This window comes from Aulonocara sp. 'chitande type north' Nkhata Bay, linkage group LG5 (genome assembly GCF_057382095.1).
Source record: "Aulonocara sp. 'chitande type north' Nkhata Bay isolate Kocher_YH1m ecotype deep benthic linkage group LG5, A_spYH_male_GT1.1, whole genome shotgun sequence".
Classification (NCBI taxonomy): Eukaryota; Metazoa; Chordata; class Actinopteri; order Cichliformes; family Cichlidae; genus Aulonocara; species Aulonocara sp. 'chitande type north' Nkhata Bay.
The window spans coordinates 32,850,142-32,870,696 of record NC_141348.1 but is presented as its reverse complement, the minus strand read 5'-3'; the positions used below and the strand labels follow the sequence as shown (position 1 = coordinate 32,870,696).

General features: G+C 39.4%; 1 protein-coding gene across 11 annotated transcripts in view; it reads left to right on the top strand.

The window, feature by feature from the left end:
- The window catches only part of ptprt (protein tyrosine phosphatase receptor type T), a 311,416-nt gene that overhangs the window by 98,318 nt on the left and 192,543 nt on the right, over positions 1-20,555 (top strand). For all 11 annotated transcript variants that reach the window (XM_086293067.1, XM_086293065.1, XM_086293066.1 and 8 more), the window contains exon 8: positions 1,962-2,255. In XM_086293067.1, coding sequence (XP_086149193.1) covers positions 1,962-2,255 — 294 coding nt within the window. The remainder of the gene's footprint in view (positions 1-1,961; positions 2,256-20,555) is intronic.

Genomic DNA, 20,555 nt, shown 5'->3' with positions numbered 1-20,555 from the left:
TTCAATCTTTAAATGACTCTTTTAGTTGCAAGTGTTTTCAGAAGATTACTGTGTAGCGTAAGGAAGCTTCATTTTGAAAAGACCTTTAATTGGTTGGTCCTCTATTTGCACGTGTGTGTTTCTGAGCATCATTGCCTCCATCTTAATAATCATTGATCAACTTTCAAGCTGATCCATGTTTAGATGCCCCAACGATTCTGTATCACAACAAAGCTCCAGGAAACTGATTTTTATTTTTATTGTTTTACCTAAAAGAATATTACAGTGTGATTATGACTCACATTTTAAGGACACAAGAAGTTAATCCACACTTGGACAGCATTCTCTTGTTTCTAGTGCAGCTCAGGCACATCATATCCTTCCGTTAAAAAGTGGGTCATGACCGCTGTTCAATGTGCTGACATAGAGGTCTTCTAAGAAGTGGGAGCTGCCCATACTAATTACCATAGTTCATAATGATGAACAGAATTCTCACCGGCACTGTCTGAGGGCCAGTAAAAAATACTCCATTTAATTTCCATGCCATTGTTTCCATCTGCTCCTGTTGCTCTTTAACTGAGCCAGTTGTTGAGTCACACTACTGTGCCTTCACATTTTGTTTTGAAAGTTAATATTACTATGTAATTTGTCTTTCTCAAATAATTAAATTTCCAGTAGATTGCATATACCTAATGTCTTCTTCCTGAAAACAGAAGATCATTTACGTGGTCTCATACTCACCATGTATTACACATTCATATGTGATAGTGGGGAGTATGAAAAATCCCTTGTGGCATTGGTGTTTAGCAGCACTTTAGCACTTTATATGCTTTTAGTGAATTTCCCCATTATATATAGTATTTTCCAAGTAAAGCAAATGGTCTGCTTTTAGTTAGACTTCTTTTCATATGGGTTAGAACTTTTCTTGCATGTGTCATTTCAGAGGTTACTTTCATTTTGAAAAGATATTGCCTATAAAATGTGAACTTGGTTTGGACAAGAAGAAAAAAAAAAGGAAAGAGCAATAAAACTTCATGCTTTTAGGCTTGACAGATGCCATTATTTCAAAGTAGCTGTCAGCAGTGTGTCAACAAAGTGATGGATTAATGCTACAAGTAAAGAATTTGACATCTCAAATGTCTCCTTTAGCTTTAATGGTATCTATTTTCACTGCAAAAGGTAAAGTGCACGTTAGCAGCAGAGTAATTCTTAAATATTACATTAAAAGTTGATGGATTTGTACACTTAAAGGTACAACATGTGTCTGTGAAAGGATGTGAGAAGTTGAGTCTCAGATAATGGATGGATGGATGGATGGATGGATGGATGGATGGATGGACCAAATAGTCTGTAGTTGCTACTGAAGTGTGAAAAAAGTACTTGCCTATATAATGAAAATATAAGTCTTAGATTGTTATTTCTGAAAATTACACCTCAAACCCAAAGAGAAGATTGGAGACATTCAGTTTTTTTTGTACTAAATACTGGAACACAGCTGGAATTCTTGGCAGCAGTAAATCCTGTAATTCTGCATTACAAATGATAAGGCCACCCATATGGAAAAGAAATAGTAAAAACATATATGATTTACTCATGAAAGTGGCCATTTTCTCATTACTTTCATCTATTTTTTTAGTAAGTATACAGTACAAAACATACAAGTTTCATTATATAATTTTTCAAGGGATCTTATATGTGTTTTCACTCTTGTATGCTTTTCATACAAGTTTCATACAAGACAGATACAAACTTTATAAGATTTATATATATCTTTTCCATATGGGCAGCTGCAGATATAGTTAAAGTGAAAAGAAAGTGATGTATTTTTTTCCTGTTTGCTGTGTGACTTATCAGGGACTGTGTAATTTTTCAGGTTACAAAACCTTTTATTGATGTATTCAGAAGAATATTTATTGATTATTTTATTTAAAAAAAGAGAAAGATTTTACACTCAAATAAACATTTTTGTCTTTATTTCACAGCTCCACCCACTCCCATTGCACCTCCTGAGCTTCTTTCTGTTGGTGCTACTTACCTTTGGATCAAACCCAATGCCAACAGCATCATTGGTGATGGGCCAATAATCCTGAAGGAAGTGGAGTACCGGACCACTTCAGGGAACTGGGTAGAGACCCATGTGGTTGACTCCCCTACATATAAACTGTGGCATCTGGACCCAGATGTAGAATATGAGATCAAGGTCCTGCTTTCCAGACCTGGAGAGGGAGGAACAGGACCCCCAGGTCCACCACTGGTAACCAGGACCAAATGTGCGGGTAAGTAAGCACTTTTTTCTTTGTTATTGCTTTAATTATTTGTTTAATTATTTTCCCATTTATGTTGCCTTTTTACCTATTTCTCAATTATTTTTAAAAATTTAGATTTCATTTAGAAATCTCTCTTTGCAGTTGCTTGATCCTGTTTTGTCTTATTTCTGTTGGACAACTGTACTGTGATCCACTGATATACTCAGCTCATTAATCCTTGGGTAGCACTAATATAATAAGAATGATTTACTATGGTCTGAATATGATGACAGCATGATTTGGAGCCAGAGAGGTAAAAAAGGCTGATGAGAAAGATAACAAAGAAGGAAAAAATGAGGAAAAAAGTGTTTCCTTTTACGTCTTCTTGGGAAGAGAACGCAAATCAAAGCTGATGATAATTGACATGTTAAGAAGAAGCCCCAGAGATGAAGAAATGTTGGAGTGCATAGTTTGCAGGGAAGAAGGTAGGAGAGGTTAGGTGGGGGCAATCATGGCCAATAATGAGTATCCCAGCGGGGGTGTAAGGACGCAATAAGTGGCAGTTCATTTGATAAAATGACAGCCCATCAGATCTCTGATGGCCTCTTATGTGTGTGTAGGTGTGTGTCAGTGTGTATGTGTTAAGTGTGTTCTTACTTAACAAGTAGGAAGCCATCATTCTCCATTCCAGCATTCCCTATGGACTTCTCTGTGTTTGCATTTTGCCATGCAACTAATTGTCTTTGTTCTATCTTGGCCTTTTGACCTTTTTTGTTGCTTTCACTGTACTACTTTAGTCTTCTGATTTTCTGACGCTATTCTTGCTTCCCACTCTCTTTCATTCTTAAATTCATTTTCCCACTTCTAACTTTTTTCTGTCCTTTTCATTTCCTTTTCTCTGCAATGTTTTCCACTCTTTTGTCCTGACTTCATTTCCTTCTTGTCTTCCTTTCTCCCATTTTAGAGTTTTTTCACCCTTTCTCCTTTTTCATCACTTGGGTTTTACTTTATGGTGTCGTTTTTTTGAACTCTTCTTCCCTTCTGTCCTTTAATGTTTACTTCTTCTGTTTTTGACACTTTCCCCTTTTATTCACGCCTCCCCCTTTCTTCTCTGCCATGTCCTTCTTCCTTCTGCCATTCTGTCTCAGTTGTTTTTCTCAAGGGCTTCATTTTATGAGAATTAGAGAGAACAAGACAAAATGATGATGAAGAGTGAGAGGAGATCAAAAAGATGAAGGTGTTATTCTGTAAAGACAGTGGGCTCGATCTGGATCTAACCTTGCATTCAAAGAGGGGAGCGAGAGAGAAAGAGAAAATGCTTTAATAATGCTTCTACTTTTTTTTGATGGAATATACATAGCTAGTGTGTGTGCCTTGGGGCATTCGTTGTTTATGCTACAAGTTCTGTCAAAACTTTGGAGCATTAACTTGGCAGATGCTTAAATTTAATTGGAATGGGAATTTTGTGTATTTGCGGTTGCTGTGTTATGTGTGAGTGAGAACGTGTGAACTCTACTGTGTGCATATCTTTCTGTGTTTGTGTGTGTGAGTATGTCTGCATTGTGTACATGCTTGTGTGTCTACCACAATGTGTTTGTGTTTGTGCATTTGTGGTCTTCAGTCCACCCCATGTTTTTTCTTTTTTTCTTAACTCTGTGGTAATCAGCAGGTGAAAATTATGTGTTAACACTACAGTCTCTGTTTTGGTCTCTCTCCCTGCTTCCTTGCTTTATCTATCTCTCACTTTCAATCTCTCACTCTTACTTTCTGTCTCCCATATTGAAACACAAGTAGCTGGTGAGGCGCTGGGGTCTTATGGGCCCTACACATAAATGTTTTCTCATAAAGAACTCATTGTGCAAACCTGCTAGCTAAATAGCTTACTAGCTTGTAGAATATGAGCCTAACTAATTCTTTAAACGAGGCATAGACCTTACCTTCTATCCTTCTATATACAGAGAAAATGCTTATTCAACGTATCATCCAGATTTTTTCAGGTTTGTGAATCCACAGCTACAATACTCAGTGATGATGCAGAGAGATGACTTTGCTAATATTAAATTACAGTTTGAAGAGTGCTTTTACAAATTGATATATACAGCAGATGCCAGTTTGCAGAATTACTAGTAAAAATGTTAACTCTTTCTTTTGCTTTTGGATGTTGTAATAAATAAAATTCTCTACCTATACCAGTTAGAAAATGCACAACAGACAATGTTTATGAACGTTTTTACACAGCCAGAGTGAAATTTACTCATCTATAGGGAGTGCAGAATTATTAGGCAAGTTGTATTTTTGAGGAATAATGTTATTATTGAACAACAACCATGTTCTAAATGAACCCAAAAAACTAATTAATATCAAAGCTGAATGTTTTTGGAAGTAGTTTTTAGTTTGTTTTTAGTTTTAGCTATTTTAAGGGGATATCTGTGTGTGCAGGTGACTATTACTGTGCATAATTATTAGGCAACTTAACAAAAAACAAATATATACCCATTTCAATTATTTATTTTTACCAGTGACACCAATATAACATCTCCACATTCACAAATATACATTTCTGACATTCAAAAACAAAACAAAAACAAATCAGCGACCAATATAGCCACCAATATAGCGACCAATATAGCCAAGGACACTCAAAAGCCTGCTATCCATGGATTCTGTCAGTGTTTTGATCTGTTCACCATCAACATTGCGTGCAGCAGCAACCACAGCCTCCCAGACACTGTTCAGAGAGGTGTACTGTTTTCCCTCCTTGTAAATCTCACATTTGATGATGGACCACTGCTTGAAGAAGGTGTCTTGGCAGTAGGACTGGGAGTTGAGCTTGACTCCATCCTCAACCCGAAAAGGCCCCACAAGCTCATCTTTGATGATACCAGCCCAAACCAGTACTCCACCTCCACCTTGCTGGCGTCTGAGTCGGACTGGAGCTGTCTGCCCTTTACCAATCCAGCCACGGGCCCATCCATCTGGCCCATCGAGACTCACTCTCATTTCATCAGTCCATAAAACCTTAGAAAAACCAGTCTTGAGATATTTCTTGGCCCGGTCTTGACGTTTCAGCTTGTGTGTCTTGTTCAGTGGTGGTCGTCTTTCAGCCTTTCTTACCTTGGCCATGTCTCTGAGTATTGCACACCTTGTGCTTTTGGGCACTCCAGTGATGTTGCAGCTCTGAAATATGGCCAAACTGGTGGCAAGTGGCATCTTGGCAGCTGCACGCTTGACTTTTCTCAGTTCATGGGCAGTTATTTTGCGCCTTGGTTTTTCCACACGCTTCTTGCGACCCTGTTGACTATTTTGAATGAAACGCTTGATTGTTCGATGATCACGCTTCAGAAGCTTTGCAATTTTGAGACTGCTGCATCCCTCTGCAAGATATCTCACTATTTTTGACTTTTCTGAGCCCGTCAAGTCCTTCTTTTGACCCATTTTGCCAAAGGAAAGGAAGTTGCCTAATAATTATGCACACCTGATATAGGGTGTTGATGTCATTAGACCACACCCCTTCTCATTACAGAGAAGCACATCACCTAATATGCTTAATTGGTAGTAGGCTTTCGAGCCTATACAGCTTGGAGTAAGACAACATGCATGAAGAAGATGATGTGGACAAAATACTCATTTGCCTAATAATTCTGCACTCCCTGTAGTGGAAGAACAATTAGAAACAGCATAAGTTGCAATGAAATACACCAAAATGAATCTTCTAATTTTAAAGTGAGTTTCACATGGTTGAAGTAGCGGCATAACAACAGCATTGCTGCAGCGGCTCCAGACATGCTCCCAATAGTATGGGACAAGTTTGACTATCGTATGGAGGAGGACACAAGTTTTGTGTAAAATTTTATTTTCAGAAGATATTTTAAAATTTACCACAAGCTTCTATGTCTATTACTTAAAAAAACAAAAAACTATGGCCTTTTGAATTCGGATGATTCTTTTTGATACACCCTGTTTTGTTCTCCTGTATTATCTTTTTTTCTAGCTGTTTATAGATTCTTATGTCACATGGCTATAAAATTAGTTCACATAGCTGCTCTAAATATGGGAGAAATAAATCTCCCTGAGGGACCAGGGGGCAAAGCAGTGAATGTTTACAATGTTTAAGTCCACCTATAATCTGGCTCTTTGAAATATCTTTGAAAAGAAAAAAATGAATGCATTAGTTTATGTTATAGTTCCTTATTTCATTCTAGGAACATATCACTCAGCAGTAAGAGTTGCTTGTGGATGTAATTATTTGGACAATAATGAGGTTCTGTGGCACAGAGGGATATAATATATGGACTTTGAAGTGAGTATTTGTTTTATTGACTTTTGTTGACAATAAGAACTGTAGAAAATGATTATTATTATTATTTTGCTTCTCTTTCCCTTTTAGCATCCTTTACAAATCCAGCTCTACACCTCTAATAGATCTGTATTCTTTCTTTGCCTTGGAGTAGAGCAGGGCAATATGGCCAAAAATATTTATCACGATATATATATTTGAAAATTTGCGATAACGATATAACCAACGATATAATTGATGCGAGACAAAATACAACTCCACAACATTACTAGCGCAAAAAGACAACCTTCCATTTATTTTCACTTAAACAAGAAGCTGGTTTTTATGTACATTAAAACCTTTATAAAAATGTAACAGTGCAAATGCAAATTCCTTGCTTAAAGTTTAACCAAAAGGCATTTCCAGTAGAAATGGGCTGACATATCCTGAGCATAACCATGTATAATATCCACTGAAGTTAAAAAGAGGTGCTTTGCAACATTAAACTGCAGTGTGCAGTACGTATTTTTCGGACCATAAGGTGCACGGGATTATAAGGCACATTAAGCGAAACAAAGCAGTCAGATAAATCAAACTTTATTAAACTCATTCTTCTTGCTTCCTCCACTTCTGTACCATTGATTCATTAATGTTGAATTCTCTGGCAGCTGCTCTATTCCCATGTTGTTGCAGTATATTAATGACTAACCTTGTATTGTGGATGGATTATCTCAGTTGTTCTCCTGACTGAAGTTTGGTCCGTTTACAGCATCCTGCCATGCGATTGCATTTGTCTCTAACTATCAGGAACTTTAACGTTAACTTTTATAAGTGGAAAAGTGTTAGTGTTCGTCCTCCAGCACTGTTTATGTTATGCTAACATAGCTGTGTCGCTAGCGATCAGGTAGCACATCATTATATACCAGCTAGCCCAACTTCAGTAACCCTACAAACGTCACTGCTGTTTAGTTTCCTGTCTTCATTTATGTTGGACGTGATAGCAGAGCTGTGCGTTTGAATTTTTCCAGAAATCTCTCAGTCAGAACATGCCATATCATGCTTAGGTAACTAGCGAAACTAGCGAGCTAACTTCCGCTAGCTTCCTGCTAACTTCTAACTCCGTTAAATGTAATACATTTTGTTTTCATGGATGCTTGGAAGTTAAACTTCATAGTTTCACCTGGTTAAGCAGCAATGCTGATCGTTTTATTAAAGATGAAAGAATTGAGACAGTTTTTAACTCTCAGTGATGCTGCAGTGTTGTTTGACCTGAAGAATACAGAGTTTAGGACCCAGATTACTCCCAGATTTAAGAGCATCTTAGTCCCACAAATACGACAATAACGACGGCCGCTTGCATGTTCTGCAAAAAAATGTGCTTTGTCGTGTATCTGACGGACAAACACCAAACCAGTTCCACATCATGGAAGTTGCACCATTTTTACAAACCAATTCTGGTTCATGTTTCACTCAACAATCGGCCATGTGCGTATGAAAACAAAGGCACTGCGCATGCGCGTTTTACTCATTCTATCGCGATATTTCATTTTCCTATCGTTGCCTAACATTATACCGGTATTACCGTGAACGGTATAATATGGCCCAGCCCTACCTTGGAGTACATCATCACACAGGTTACCTGAATTTCCTGGTCTCTACTCAAAGAGACACCCTCAGCCCACCTATCGTCTACATACACACACATACACACCTGTCCTGTCTCAAACTTCCTGGTATGCACATCTAAAGCTCTCTGCCCTTTCGCAGACATGCCACATACACACTCTTCAAATTTTTATTTTGCTATTTTGCTCAAACAAAACTTCAGATTGAACAGAGGCTCAAATCTCAGAACAGTTTGTCTGTGTGTACTTGCAGTACATTTAGAAGTAGCCACTTGTTTTCAGCAGGTGTACAGCTGCGAGGTGAAAAGGGATAACTATTTCTCACGTAGGAATAAGATGAGGCACAAGAGGAATTGGAGACAGTGAGATAGGATTAGGTGGAAAAATGTTGCGTGTGAAATAAAAATAGCTGCAGTGAGACAGTGGCAAATCAACAAAGCAGGGGGGGGGGGGGGACAACAGAAACTAGAAAATGTGCTAAAGGATGAGAAGAGAGGGTGAGAGTTAAAGAAAGAAAACAAGAAAAAAAGGATAATAAAAAAAATATGGAGCACAGAAGAAATGGAGAGGAGGAGAAGAAAGAGACAGAAGAAGGATGCAGTGTAAGGGAAAGAGAAGCCAGTGACGTGAAGTGAAATGGAACAGAGCCGGTGGTCACTCTTTTTGTGTTTGTGTGGAAAGCATAGTAGAAAGGAACATGTGTTTCTGGGCTAGTGGCGCAATGTTTAGCTGTCACAACCATTCATGGGGTGCTCCATGTGTGCTCATTTGTGTGTGTTGTGCGTGACAGGATTGAAACAGGCAGGCAGGACAGATGTTCAAGAACCTGCTGGCTGCTGGAATGCGTGTGTGTGTTTGTCGCCACACCTCCTGTGTTCACCTTTCTCTTCTTGTTATCATCTACAGCCATTCAAATTAGGATTCACCAACAGACCTAATAATCACTTTAAAACCCTTGGTAGAACCTGGGACCATTTCGTGGCCTTTGTGTTTTTTAATTCCACGCCATTTCCACTGTGTTTAATGGAGTATAGCCAAATTTTCAAACATGTATTTTTTTTCCATTTTATTTTAAAATTTCAGTCTGAGTTTTTTAAATGAGCTTAAATGGCTGAATAAAAGGCATACATCCACTATCGAACCTCGTGGCCGATTTCTGCCCCTTGAAACCCATTATAAACGCTATTTTTCACTGCAAATTAATTACGGTCAAAGGGATCGTCGATGTTTTTAAGTTTCATTTTCATTTTGGAGGAGGCCTTAGAGTTGTAATTTTTTTATTTGTCCACCGAGTGGCGCCCTTGCTTCACATTTGACCCCTGCTGGAAAACAGCGGGCTGCTTAGACAGACCTGCGGAAAATGAAGCCTGATTCCCGGCGTGCAGCAGCGGCTTCGCCCGCTGATCGGGCGGGACCATTTTCGGTCCCTAGGACCGTGAGAGGGTGCTTTTTTTTTTTTTAGTCAACAGGAAATGACGTATTTGTTGTCACGTGGTATCGGACGTGTGTGCTGGAAAAAGCAGTCCCCGGTGATCGTGCCCCGGTCATCGTCGCGACTTACCCCGGGAAGATGCACTTTTTTCGGCCTAGAGGAGCAGCATTTGCCGCCTGGAGACCATTTTCTGGTCCTGAAAAAAAAAAAAAAGGCGATCGAAATGACTGTTGGTGCCAATCTTTAGTCCATCTAAAGGCCTAATTATAATAACAATTGAATATTACCTCAAATGTTTTTTTTGGAAAATATTCAAGTTTTATGTTTTTTGGGGCAAAAAAAGCAGTGCGCTCATGTGACGAAACTGGGATATAAAGGGTTAAAATCCGCGAAATGTAATTAAAACTTGACATGAATATTTCAAGGAGAAGTAGGTCTAAAAGATTGGCTAATTTAAAGTGGAATAAAATATTAATATATAAAATTTTTATAGCACTTTTTTGGGCGTGGTCGATTAGGACCGATAGTGTGTGCATTTTATGAAATGCGCTCCTGCAAAAAAAATAAAAGTGGATCGAAATGAATGTTGGTGCCAATCTTTGGTCCATCTAAAGGCCTAATTATAATAACAAACAAATATTACTTCAAATGTTTTTTTTGGAAAATATTTAGTTTTTTTTTTTTTTGGGGCTAAAAAAACAGGGCGCTCATGTAATAAAACTGGGATTTAAAGGGTTAAAACAATGAAAATATAATTAAAACTTGACATGGATATTTTAAGCAGAAGTAGTTTTAAAAGATTGACTAATTTAAAGTAGAAAAAAATATTGATATATAACATTTTTAGAGCACTTTTGGGGCGGGACAATTTTTGGTCCCGAGGTTCACGAAAGGATGGGATTTTGAGGTTCTACCAAGGTTAAAGTCATTCTCCTGGCATTTATTACACACCTTCAAGATCATGTCTTTTCATTAAAATGATATATTTTAGATTTTCCCATCACCATTAAAATTCTTCCTTCATGGTTTCAAATGGCTTATGGGTGATTACACTTTTGTATTATTTGTGCAACCTCTCTACCTGCAGCCTGCCCCTCACTCTTCCTCTGCATCTCTAAATGGAGACACAGTGCTGGTCCACGCAACCCAGGTATTTAACTGGTAAATCAGAGGGCAATAGGAAAGGGTTTAGTTGAACTTTTAATTAAGAAGTAGATGTGGATTACAAAAAAGAGGTGCTATAGGAGATGAGTTGTTTAAGGATGTTTGGAGAGTATGTTGTGATTCTATGAACATTAAAGTCCTGGGATTGATTGGTGACCTGCTTGTTGTGTATCTTGCCTCTTCCCCTTTAAAAGCCGGGATAGTTAAAAACAAAGAGATTTGATCCCTGAAGCAACTGATCACTCCATAAATGCAGTAGATAATGTTATTCTGTTTCAGTTTTCAGTAAAATACCAAATGGGAATTATTAGAATGAAATAGGGTGAAGCTATTTATTGCACAGATGTTGCTACACAGATGGACTATTCCATAACAGTTATACCAGTGCAGATAAAGAAAACTGCTAACAATGAAAATACTAACTACCAATATTTCTCACATAAGCAAGTAGGAAAAGGAGCAGAATGGAGAAAAAACTGGAGGGCAACTTGAAAAACTGTCATAGACTCATAAAATTATGTCGAAGTTCCTGCAAAAACTACCCAAACATGACTCAGTAAAGTGACTCACTATTAACTGACAATCTGACAGGTTATGCCTGTTAAGTTAAGCCATATATAGGCGATGTCAGTGGAAAACAAAAGACTGTCAGACCAGAAACCTTAAATAATTCAGAAAAAAATGACAAGGCAAACACACACACGCGCACACAAATATATATACATACATATAATTTGGACCAACTGGCATCACATTTTAGCCCGATGGGTACCCTTTAGCTTCATTTCACCAGTCTTCATAGTTTCAGGGTCTAAACCCAATAAAACAGCAAGTGAAAATGAAAACAGAAAGCATGTGAAAGCATAACTAATTAAAAGTGAACAGCAAGTGAAAGTAAAAATAATGAGCGAGTTACAAAAAAGTAGACCAAATACAAAGACGAAGCTCCTTTTTATGCACACTTATGGCTCTTTCCAGTAAAAGCATTTCCTTTGTCCAACTAGTATTGCTTGAACTTGTGCATCATGGCACCAACAGCAAAGAGCACTGTCTGACATGCTAGCGACTTTGACAAAACTGCAGCGTTTGATACCCTGGGAAGGAGAACCGGCTGGGTTCAGTGAGGACATGGCCTTGATCATGATTGATTTCACTGTGCACTCTCCTCTACAACTTCTCCTCTCTTTCCTCTTTTTTTTCTTGGTCCTATTCCCCCATCTTCCTTATCATCATTCTTTATACATTTCAGGGCTTTCAAATGGTTCCTCAACTTTTTCCATTTGAATAATTTGTTTTTATGCCTATAAATATATACCTTTTTCAATAAACCAAACTCAGAAAAAGAGATGTTTCCTCACTCCTGCAATGCTCTCTATAAGTGTGTATGACCTTCATAGTTTTGTGCTCTTGATCTGATTTCAAAATGAGCCTCTATCATTTCATTTCATCCCTGTTGATCTTTCTTACTTAAGTCAGTGACACTGCTTAGCTGCAGAGAGCCTGTCAACACACACAAACACACTCCTGACATTTTCTCTTCCCCTTACTTGTCGTTCATCTTTGTATCTCTGTCCTTTTCCCTCTCCTTTATCCTTCCCTGATCCTCTGTCTTCTTGCCTCTACTCTTGCTTGAAATTCAAAGTTCCCAAGCATAAAATGTGAACATTGGCTGTGATCCTTGTCTCTATAAATATCAGCTTTTAACTTAAACATTACCTCTTCAAAGTGTAAGTGTATCCTCCTGTAGTCCCTTACTTATAAATTAATATTTTTTATGTGCGGCGATAATGTAAGTGTTGGCTAATTTGTTACCCAATAAAGACTTTTTATTCACCTACGGTCTTTAAATCTTCCCTTAGTATATTTTCTTTGCCTTTTACTCCCATACAATTTCCATTCCGCGTCTCTTCTTTATAGAAGGCAGGTGCTAATGTGAATGTTGGCTAATATGCAGCACTCTATAAAGACTCAATTCATCTGAGGTTATATACTGCATCTGAGCATCTTCTTTCCTTTCCCTCTCTTGGCCGTTTCTTATAAAGTAGATCTTTATGTGAAGGATGGTAATGTGAGTGTTGGCTAATGTGTTACTCCATAAAAATGGATTTTTAATTCACCTGCTGGGTATATACTGATTTGGCTGACACCACTGCTCTATCGTTTTGCCGAGCCAAGCAGTATAGATGCAGTTAAGGGAGTGCATCCGTTTTACATCAAACATTACCAGAATGAAACAGTTCAGAGCTCAGATTTTTGCAGGTGCACTGGTATTGAATCAAAGCCTGGATCCATATTTTTTGTGAAATAAGCACATTGTGCTGAAAAGGAAATGGAATGTCACAAATGTACGCTGCTCTTTTCAGCTACCGGTTAATGAGCTGTAGCCCTCAGTCAGAAGTGGATGTCATCAGAAGGTTCCTAGTGGCTGCCAAATCACTGGACATCTGCATGGAACTTTCAGCTAGTCTCCTCTCACCTACAAATTGAACACTTTATGCTTCCACCCCCATTTGCTGAGCCCAGTCTTTCTTCTCTTATTACCCAAAGCGTTCAGATGTTGCCAAATCAGCCTCTGCAATACAGCTATAAAAGCTTATATTTTAAACTTTTTAGCAGTGTTCCTCTAATGACAGATAATACTCTTATGTATTATTATTCAGAAAAGCCACAGTGATGTTGAAGATGTGGCTTATAGTTTTTCTGTAGCGTTAACTCTCACCTCCAATGTTTAGTTCTGTGTGCTATCCCTGACTTGTTTTGCTTCTAATTAAGACAATTACCGTATTTTCCGGACTGAAAAGCGCACCTGAATATTAGCCGCACAAGCTAAAATCAGGGGAAAATCCTGTTTTGTACATACATTAGCCGCACCTGACTAAAAGCCGCAGGTGTTTCAATGTTGACTCATCATATGTAAGAGAATATGCACAAAGGGAATTGTCAGGAAAGAGATGGCTGTTTGGAGACACCCCCCTTTTATTAATATTTTGAAAAACAAGTTATGGGTACATATTTGCATAACTTTTTAGGTATATGTACAAGCACCGGTAATTACAAGTACGAAACATGTACTGTGCTTCATAAACGAGTAACAAATGTAGTACATAACAATAACCTACAGCACACCAGAAAAATAGATTCGGACTACCTTTTAGGCTCAGGTGCAGTGACACGGCTTTAACAAGAAGAAAAGTCAGTCATTCACCACCATCTTTCTCTTCTTCCTGCGCACTAAAACCAAACAAATCCTCGTTGTCAGTGTCAGAGTTGAACACCCTAAGAAGGGCCGTGGCGGTGTCCTCCTCTCCATCATGCAGCAGTCCAGCCCTTCGAAATCCGTTGGTGTTCGTGGATATTTTCACACTTTTCCACGCTGTCAGAATCCACTGGTGGAGTTGAGCATAACTTGCTTTTCGCAAGGTTATCGGCGCTCGTCATCCACGCCTCCCGCTGAACGCGTAGCGCTACTTTGAAGTTTGTTTTTCGCGCTACTTTGTACGGCACTACGTTGCCTGGCGGACGGACATGTGACCAACATACCACTCTTGAACCCCGATACTGTATGTCTGATCACATGCCCTTCCGCCAGGCAACGTAGTGCCGTACAACAGCGGAACAAACAAAACAAATCCTCATACAATATCACAAAAATCATGGACAATCCATAGAAAAGCCGCACCTGACAAAAAGCCGCAGGGTTCAAAGCTTGTGCAAAAAGTAGCGGCTTATAGCCTGACAATTATGGTACATCCTTTTTATTGGCAATTTATCCATGGCTTCCCCTTTAATTTTACTTCTAAAGCCATCAAAAACAACACGTATAGTATGCAGCCAGCCAGCCAGCCAGCCAATTCAGGTTCTTGGGGCGCTTGAGGTTTTTGCAGCTCTTACATGGTGAGAACCAGAATTTAGGGCTAACACAATGAGACAGACAACCATTCACATTCACACCTACGGGCAGAACATCCAAACTTCTGGTCAGATGGTGGAGGTTGGTTCGTAGGACCTTCCTTCTCTGAGACAATGGAGCTAACCATTTGAATTAATTTAACTAAGTCCTGATTTACTGGCAGACCGGGGTGGTGGTCCCCATCTTTAAGAAGGGGGACCGGAGGGTGTGTTCCAACTACAGGGGGATCACACTCCTCAGCCTCCCTGGGAAAGTCTATTCCAGGGTGCTGGAAAGGAGAGTTCGTCCGTTAGTCGAACCTCGGATACAGGAGGAACAATGCTGTTTTCGTCCTGGTCGCGGAACACTGGACCAGCTCTTTATCCTCTCCAGGATACTTGAGGGTGCATGGGAGTTTGCCCAACCAGTCTACATGTGTTTTGTGGACTTGGAGAAGGCATTCGACCGTGTCCCTCGGGGTGTCCTGTGGGAGGTGTTGCGGGAATATGGGGTGTCTGGCCCATTGCTACGGGCCATTCGATCCCTATACAACCGTTGCAAGAGCTTGGTTCGCATTGCCGGCAATAAGTCGGACTCGTTCCCGGTGGGTGATGGGCTCCGCCAGGGCTGCCCTTTGTCTCCGGTTCTGTTCATAATTTTTATGGACAGAATTTCTAGGCGCAGCCAAGTGGCGGAGGGCTTTCGCTTTGGTGGCCTCAGAATCTCATCTCTGATTTTTGCAGATGATGTGGTTCTGTTGGCTTCATCGGGTGAGGGCCTCCAGCTCGCACTGGAACGGTTCGCAGCCGAGTGTGAAGCAGCGGGAATGAGGATCAGCACCTCCAAATCTGAGGCCATGGTTCTCAGCCGGAAAAGGGTGGAGTGCCCACTCCGGGTCGGGGATGAGTTCCTGCCCCAAGTGGAGGAGTTCAAGTATCTCGGGGTCTTGTTCGCGAGTGATGGGAGAAGGGAGCCGGAGATCGACAGACGGATTGGGGCTGCAGCTGCAGTAATGCGGACGCTGCAGCTGCAGTAATGCGGACGCTGCACCGGTCCGTCGTGGTGAAGAGGGAGCTGAGTGTAAAAGCGAAGCTCTCAATTTACAGGTCGATCTACGTCCCTACCCTCACCTATGGCCACGAGCTGTGGGTAGTGACCGAAAGAACGGGATTGCGGATACAGGCGGCAGAAATGAGCTTCCTCCAAAGGGTGGCTGGCCTCTCCCTTAGAGATAGGGTGAGAAGTTCGGCCATCCGGGAGGGGCTCAGAGTAGAGCAGCTGCTGCTCCACATCGAAAGGAGCCAGCTGAGGTGGTTCGGGCATCTGACAAGGATGCCCCCTGGGCGCCTCCTGGGTGAGGTGTTCCAGGCATGTCCCACCGGGAGGAGGCCCCGGGGCAGACCCAGGACATGCTGGAGAGATTATATCTCTGCTGGCCTGGGAACGCCTTGGTGTTCCCCCGGATAAGCTGGAAGAGGTGGCTGGGGAGAGGGAGGTCTGGGCCTCTTTGCTTAGGCTGCTGCCCCCGCGACCCGGCCGGATAAAGCGGATGAAGATGGATGGATGGATGGATGGAAGTCCTTGATTTATAATAATAATAATATTATTTCTCAACCACTCAACGTTCTAGCATTTCCCTTAGTTGTTAATATGATGGTATCACACAAATGTATTTTAATAAACAATAATATCTTTAGAAAAAGAGATGTTCTACGAGTATCACTATGTGTAAAGTGGTGTATTTGCCACTGTGTCAGTGTATAGCTGTATCATTAAAATTATATTGATGAATACAAGGCTGTTTATTGCTAAAAAATTATTTTTAACAAACACATCCATCCTGTGTGCTTTAAAACTTTGTAAGCCACAATGCCTCATTACCAAGTGTAAATGAGTTTGTAGGTGACATTTTTAAAATGTGCTTATGTAGAAAATTAGTATGACACTGGCATTTGAACTTTAATATTTGATTTCTGAAACTGCTGCAGTGAAACAAGTTAGTTTTGCTGTTTAGAAATCTGTGCTATTCTGATACCACATTGAAGACCAATTTATTAGACTGGTTTTCCAAGGCAAAATGCAAAGTCTGTTTAAGTGCTCTATAAAGTCTCTGTTGCCATATAAACTTATCACAATAACACTGACATGTTGATTTTAGAGTTTGATGCAGTTGAATGTATTTACAGTGGACGGCAGGTGCTTTTGAAAGCAGACAGTCGACATATATTCCAAGTTTTAAAAATGTAACTGCCATTTTAATGAAACCGGTTTTCCCCTTGTCTTTATTCTCATTGCTCTGTCTTTATTTGGCCGATTCCAGACCTCGTAAATGCTCTCTGACAAAACGATAAAACAAGACTAACTTGAACCAGAACATGATTTTTTCATCACAGTGCTACTTGATATGAAGGGGCCTTTCATATGTCAAGGAACTTGTCTCCACCATGCTATGAGATATAGTAAACATGGTAGTACAAAGTGACTGTTCCACTGGCAGTGTCTGGTAGTCAAATGAAGGGTTTCCTGTGTTGTAGCACAGATGGAAGCCTCCTTTTTTATTAAGTATTGTAGAAATGAGCCAGTTCTTTCTTACAGTGCTTGCTCAGTAGGAAGCAAATCATAATTTGCCTCCTGCTACTTTTAGACATAATATAATATAATATAAAGATGAGGCTATTAAAAATAGAAGTGAACCCAGAAGCACATTTCTGTTTGTTATATTTCATGAAGATTGTCAATATTGTCATCGCTTGAGGCATGACTATGTTGTCACCTCAGGGAAGAAGTTAACCATTTAACCAACTCAGACCAGGGCCTCGTTCTCTGGATCTCTTCGCTTTTGTAGTTTTTCCTTTTCTTATCATCCTACTTTATGTAAAATTCCCTGTTCATCTGTGTTTTTTTTCAGGCCCTTTAGGTTTCCATAATGGCTTATTTCTTTATTACTTAATCTTTGAATGCCTGTCATGTCCTTGTCAGTTCTCCCCTCCTGTCATTTAAGGTCAGCACACATGTGCGTTGGCTCTCTGCAATCTGACGTTCCCTCATTCATGCGCTGAAGCCGACAACCACCCACAGAGTGCCTTAGTGCCTTATACTTTCTTGTGAATTCCTCTTTTGAATTTCCTCTGATGTCTTGTCACCCTTTCAGCATAGTCTCTTTGTCACTGGTGTTACTGTTTTAATGCACTAAGTTGAAATCCTGCTTCCTTGAGTGCTCTTTTAAGCTAACTTAACCACGTCAGTTAGAATGACATGTACCACTTTTGTAGCATTCTCTCTCACTGAAACACATAGCATGGCTATTTCTTATGCTGGATTTAGCTTTCATAGCATTGGTTAAATCCAAATGGAAGCTTTTGACACCAACTCTCCATAAAATCATTTCCAGTATAAAATACCACGAAGAACACTTGCGGAAATGAGATTATCTCTAAACTTCTGCACAACGTTAAAAAAAAATCTATTATAGGGGAGACCGGGGATAGTTGTAATGTGGGTCAGTTGTAACACTTCCAATTTCTCCAATCAGGGCTATCATCCTGTGCATGCCCAATTCAGTTCTGCTATCACATGTGAAAAATCAGCACATTTTGTCAAACACAGACAATTTAACACGAAAAAAAGTAATTTGTTTGCCAAAAAGTAAGTTTTTCTACTTTATTTCAATTCCTAATAGCATTATCTGCTTTGCAGTTAAACTCATCAAACTTAAATTATGTTATTTGTATGTCTATGGGGATATATTCTGTGTAGGTCTTTAGTGCTAGTGTTTTAGCCGTTGGCTGTAATGTTAGCTAGTTCATGGCTATAGGAGTCTGGGTCAGTTGTAACAGCAACAGTCTGGGTTAGTTGTAACAATAATGCAGATGTTACAACTTGCCACACTATTACTTTAACTTATATTAAACAAGTTGGGGCAACAACATCAGCAGAGAGAGGTTCACTGGTCGCATTTGTATATGCGGTTAATGCCATTGGCAACACAATTCCTCCACTGTTTGTGTTCCCACACATACATTATGCAGACCACTGTGTCAGAGATGGACCAGTAGGAAGTACTGGTAGTGGAAATAAATCAGGATGGGTGCAAGAAACAGATTTCCTCATCTTTCCGAAGCACTTTGCAAACCACACCAAGGTAAGCCATGATAAAAAGTAATGGAATTGCGATGCTGGTGAACAACTACATTTTTTCAGCTTCATTGTTATGTTCAAATTTGGTGCAAGAGTTGTAGGTTATAATGCCCACTGAGCCAATGAGGCCAAACTCAAGGAAGACCAATCAAAATTAATGAAATATTCAGTTGCAGAAATTTCCATAATTTGTCTTTTTTGGGGGGTTGGAATATGTTCAAAAGCTAGATTTCTGCATTCTGTCGCACACACACAGAGCTACATAAATGGCTCTAAGTGCATTCATGTGTTGAATAAACAAAGATTACATGTTAATGTTTTGTTAGTACCCTTATTTCATTGTGTTACATTTTACCCCAGGATATGTTACAACTAACCCAGACTATGGGGTTAATTGTAACATTTCACTCTTCGTGTTTGAGACCATACCATGCAATGGGTAATTGTGCTGCAGAGAAAATAGCTGCACTATTTAATAGCAGAGACATGTAAATACTTTGCATTACATTTTGAATCCACTACCTTAAAAGAGCTCCAGTTTACAGACAGAAATGTCAAAAATGTTACAACTATCCCCGGTCTCCCCTACCTTTAATATATCCAGTCCCACTGATATTACAGTAACTGGCTTAAACTGATGCATAAAAAACTCTACTAAATTCAAATCAAAATTACATTTTTTCTTAAAAATCATTAGACGTTAAATGACCTGACAAGCACACTCTACAGGGTAAATTGCTGCACATATCAGGAATGTCCCCTGAGCGGGGATGCTGCCTTTCATTTAGCCCACATTTCAATTAGGAAATAATAAGGCATAAGGATATTAAATTTAAATCAGTTGCTATATTAAATGTACTCCTTAAGTGCTTCACAGTTTACATCCAACCTGAAAACGTTTTAGAAAACTAACATTGTTTTTTTGGGGGGGGTTTGTATCCACGTGTGTTTTTAGCATGTGTGTCTCAGAGCACTCAAGGAAGAGATAGTTTGTTAAGTTTTAATGCTGCTCAAGCAGATGATGCCTATCTATTGTATTTCCCACAAGCACATAGACTGTATTTCTTTATTCTTTGAAAGGATTTTTGTTTTTTATGTTCATGTACATGCATATCTTTGAGTCGTTCTTAACGCACATACACACAGTCACACAGGCAAATTATGTCCTGAGGTACATATAACATAATCCCATGAGGACATTATGAAGGCACAGCTGCATCTTCATAACTTGCCAGACTCTCTATTTAAGATAGAAAAGACTTCCATTGTTGGGTTTAGACTCCCTCGACAGTCTACTCCATCTGCCTCATCTGCCACATCTAATTTGATAATGGCTGAGAAATTTCAGAAATTATCCACTTACTGTGTTAATGCACTACATAGATAGATAGTCGTTTCCTAATTCCTTTAAATTTGCTGTTTCTCCTGGTTTCTGAAGGGGTTGTAATTGAGTCTCAAAGCAATCGAGGTTCAACATCTTGATCACTTGCTTTCAACTCACTGAGATGCCTCTGAGTATTGCATATACATCCTTTTTATACCAACGACATTTTTAAGGAAATGGGGAATACTAAGACACGTTGTGCAGTGTTTCGATATTTGTTTTAAAAACATATGTGCCCAAGACAATCTTTTCTCACTTGTAGCTGTTTGCAGTCACACAGGCTGATAAGGGAATAAAATCACACAGTAATATGTGTGCTGTGAAAATGTGTCATGATATAAAACATTTTATATCTTATTTTAAATCTTATTAATCAGAAATGAATCTAAACCCAAATAGCTGAGCCTAAAAGGAGAAATGTAT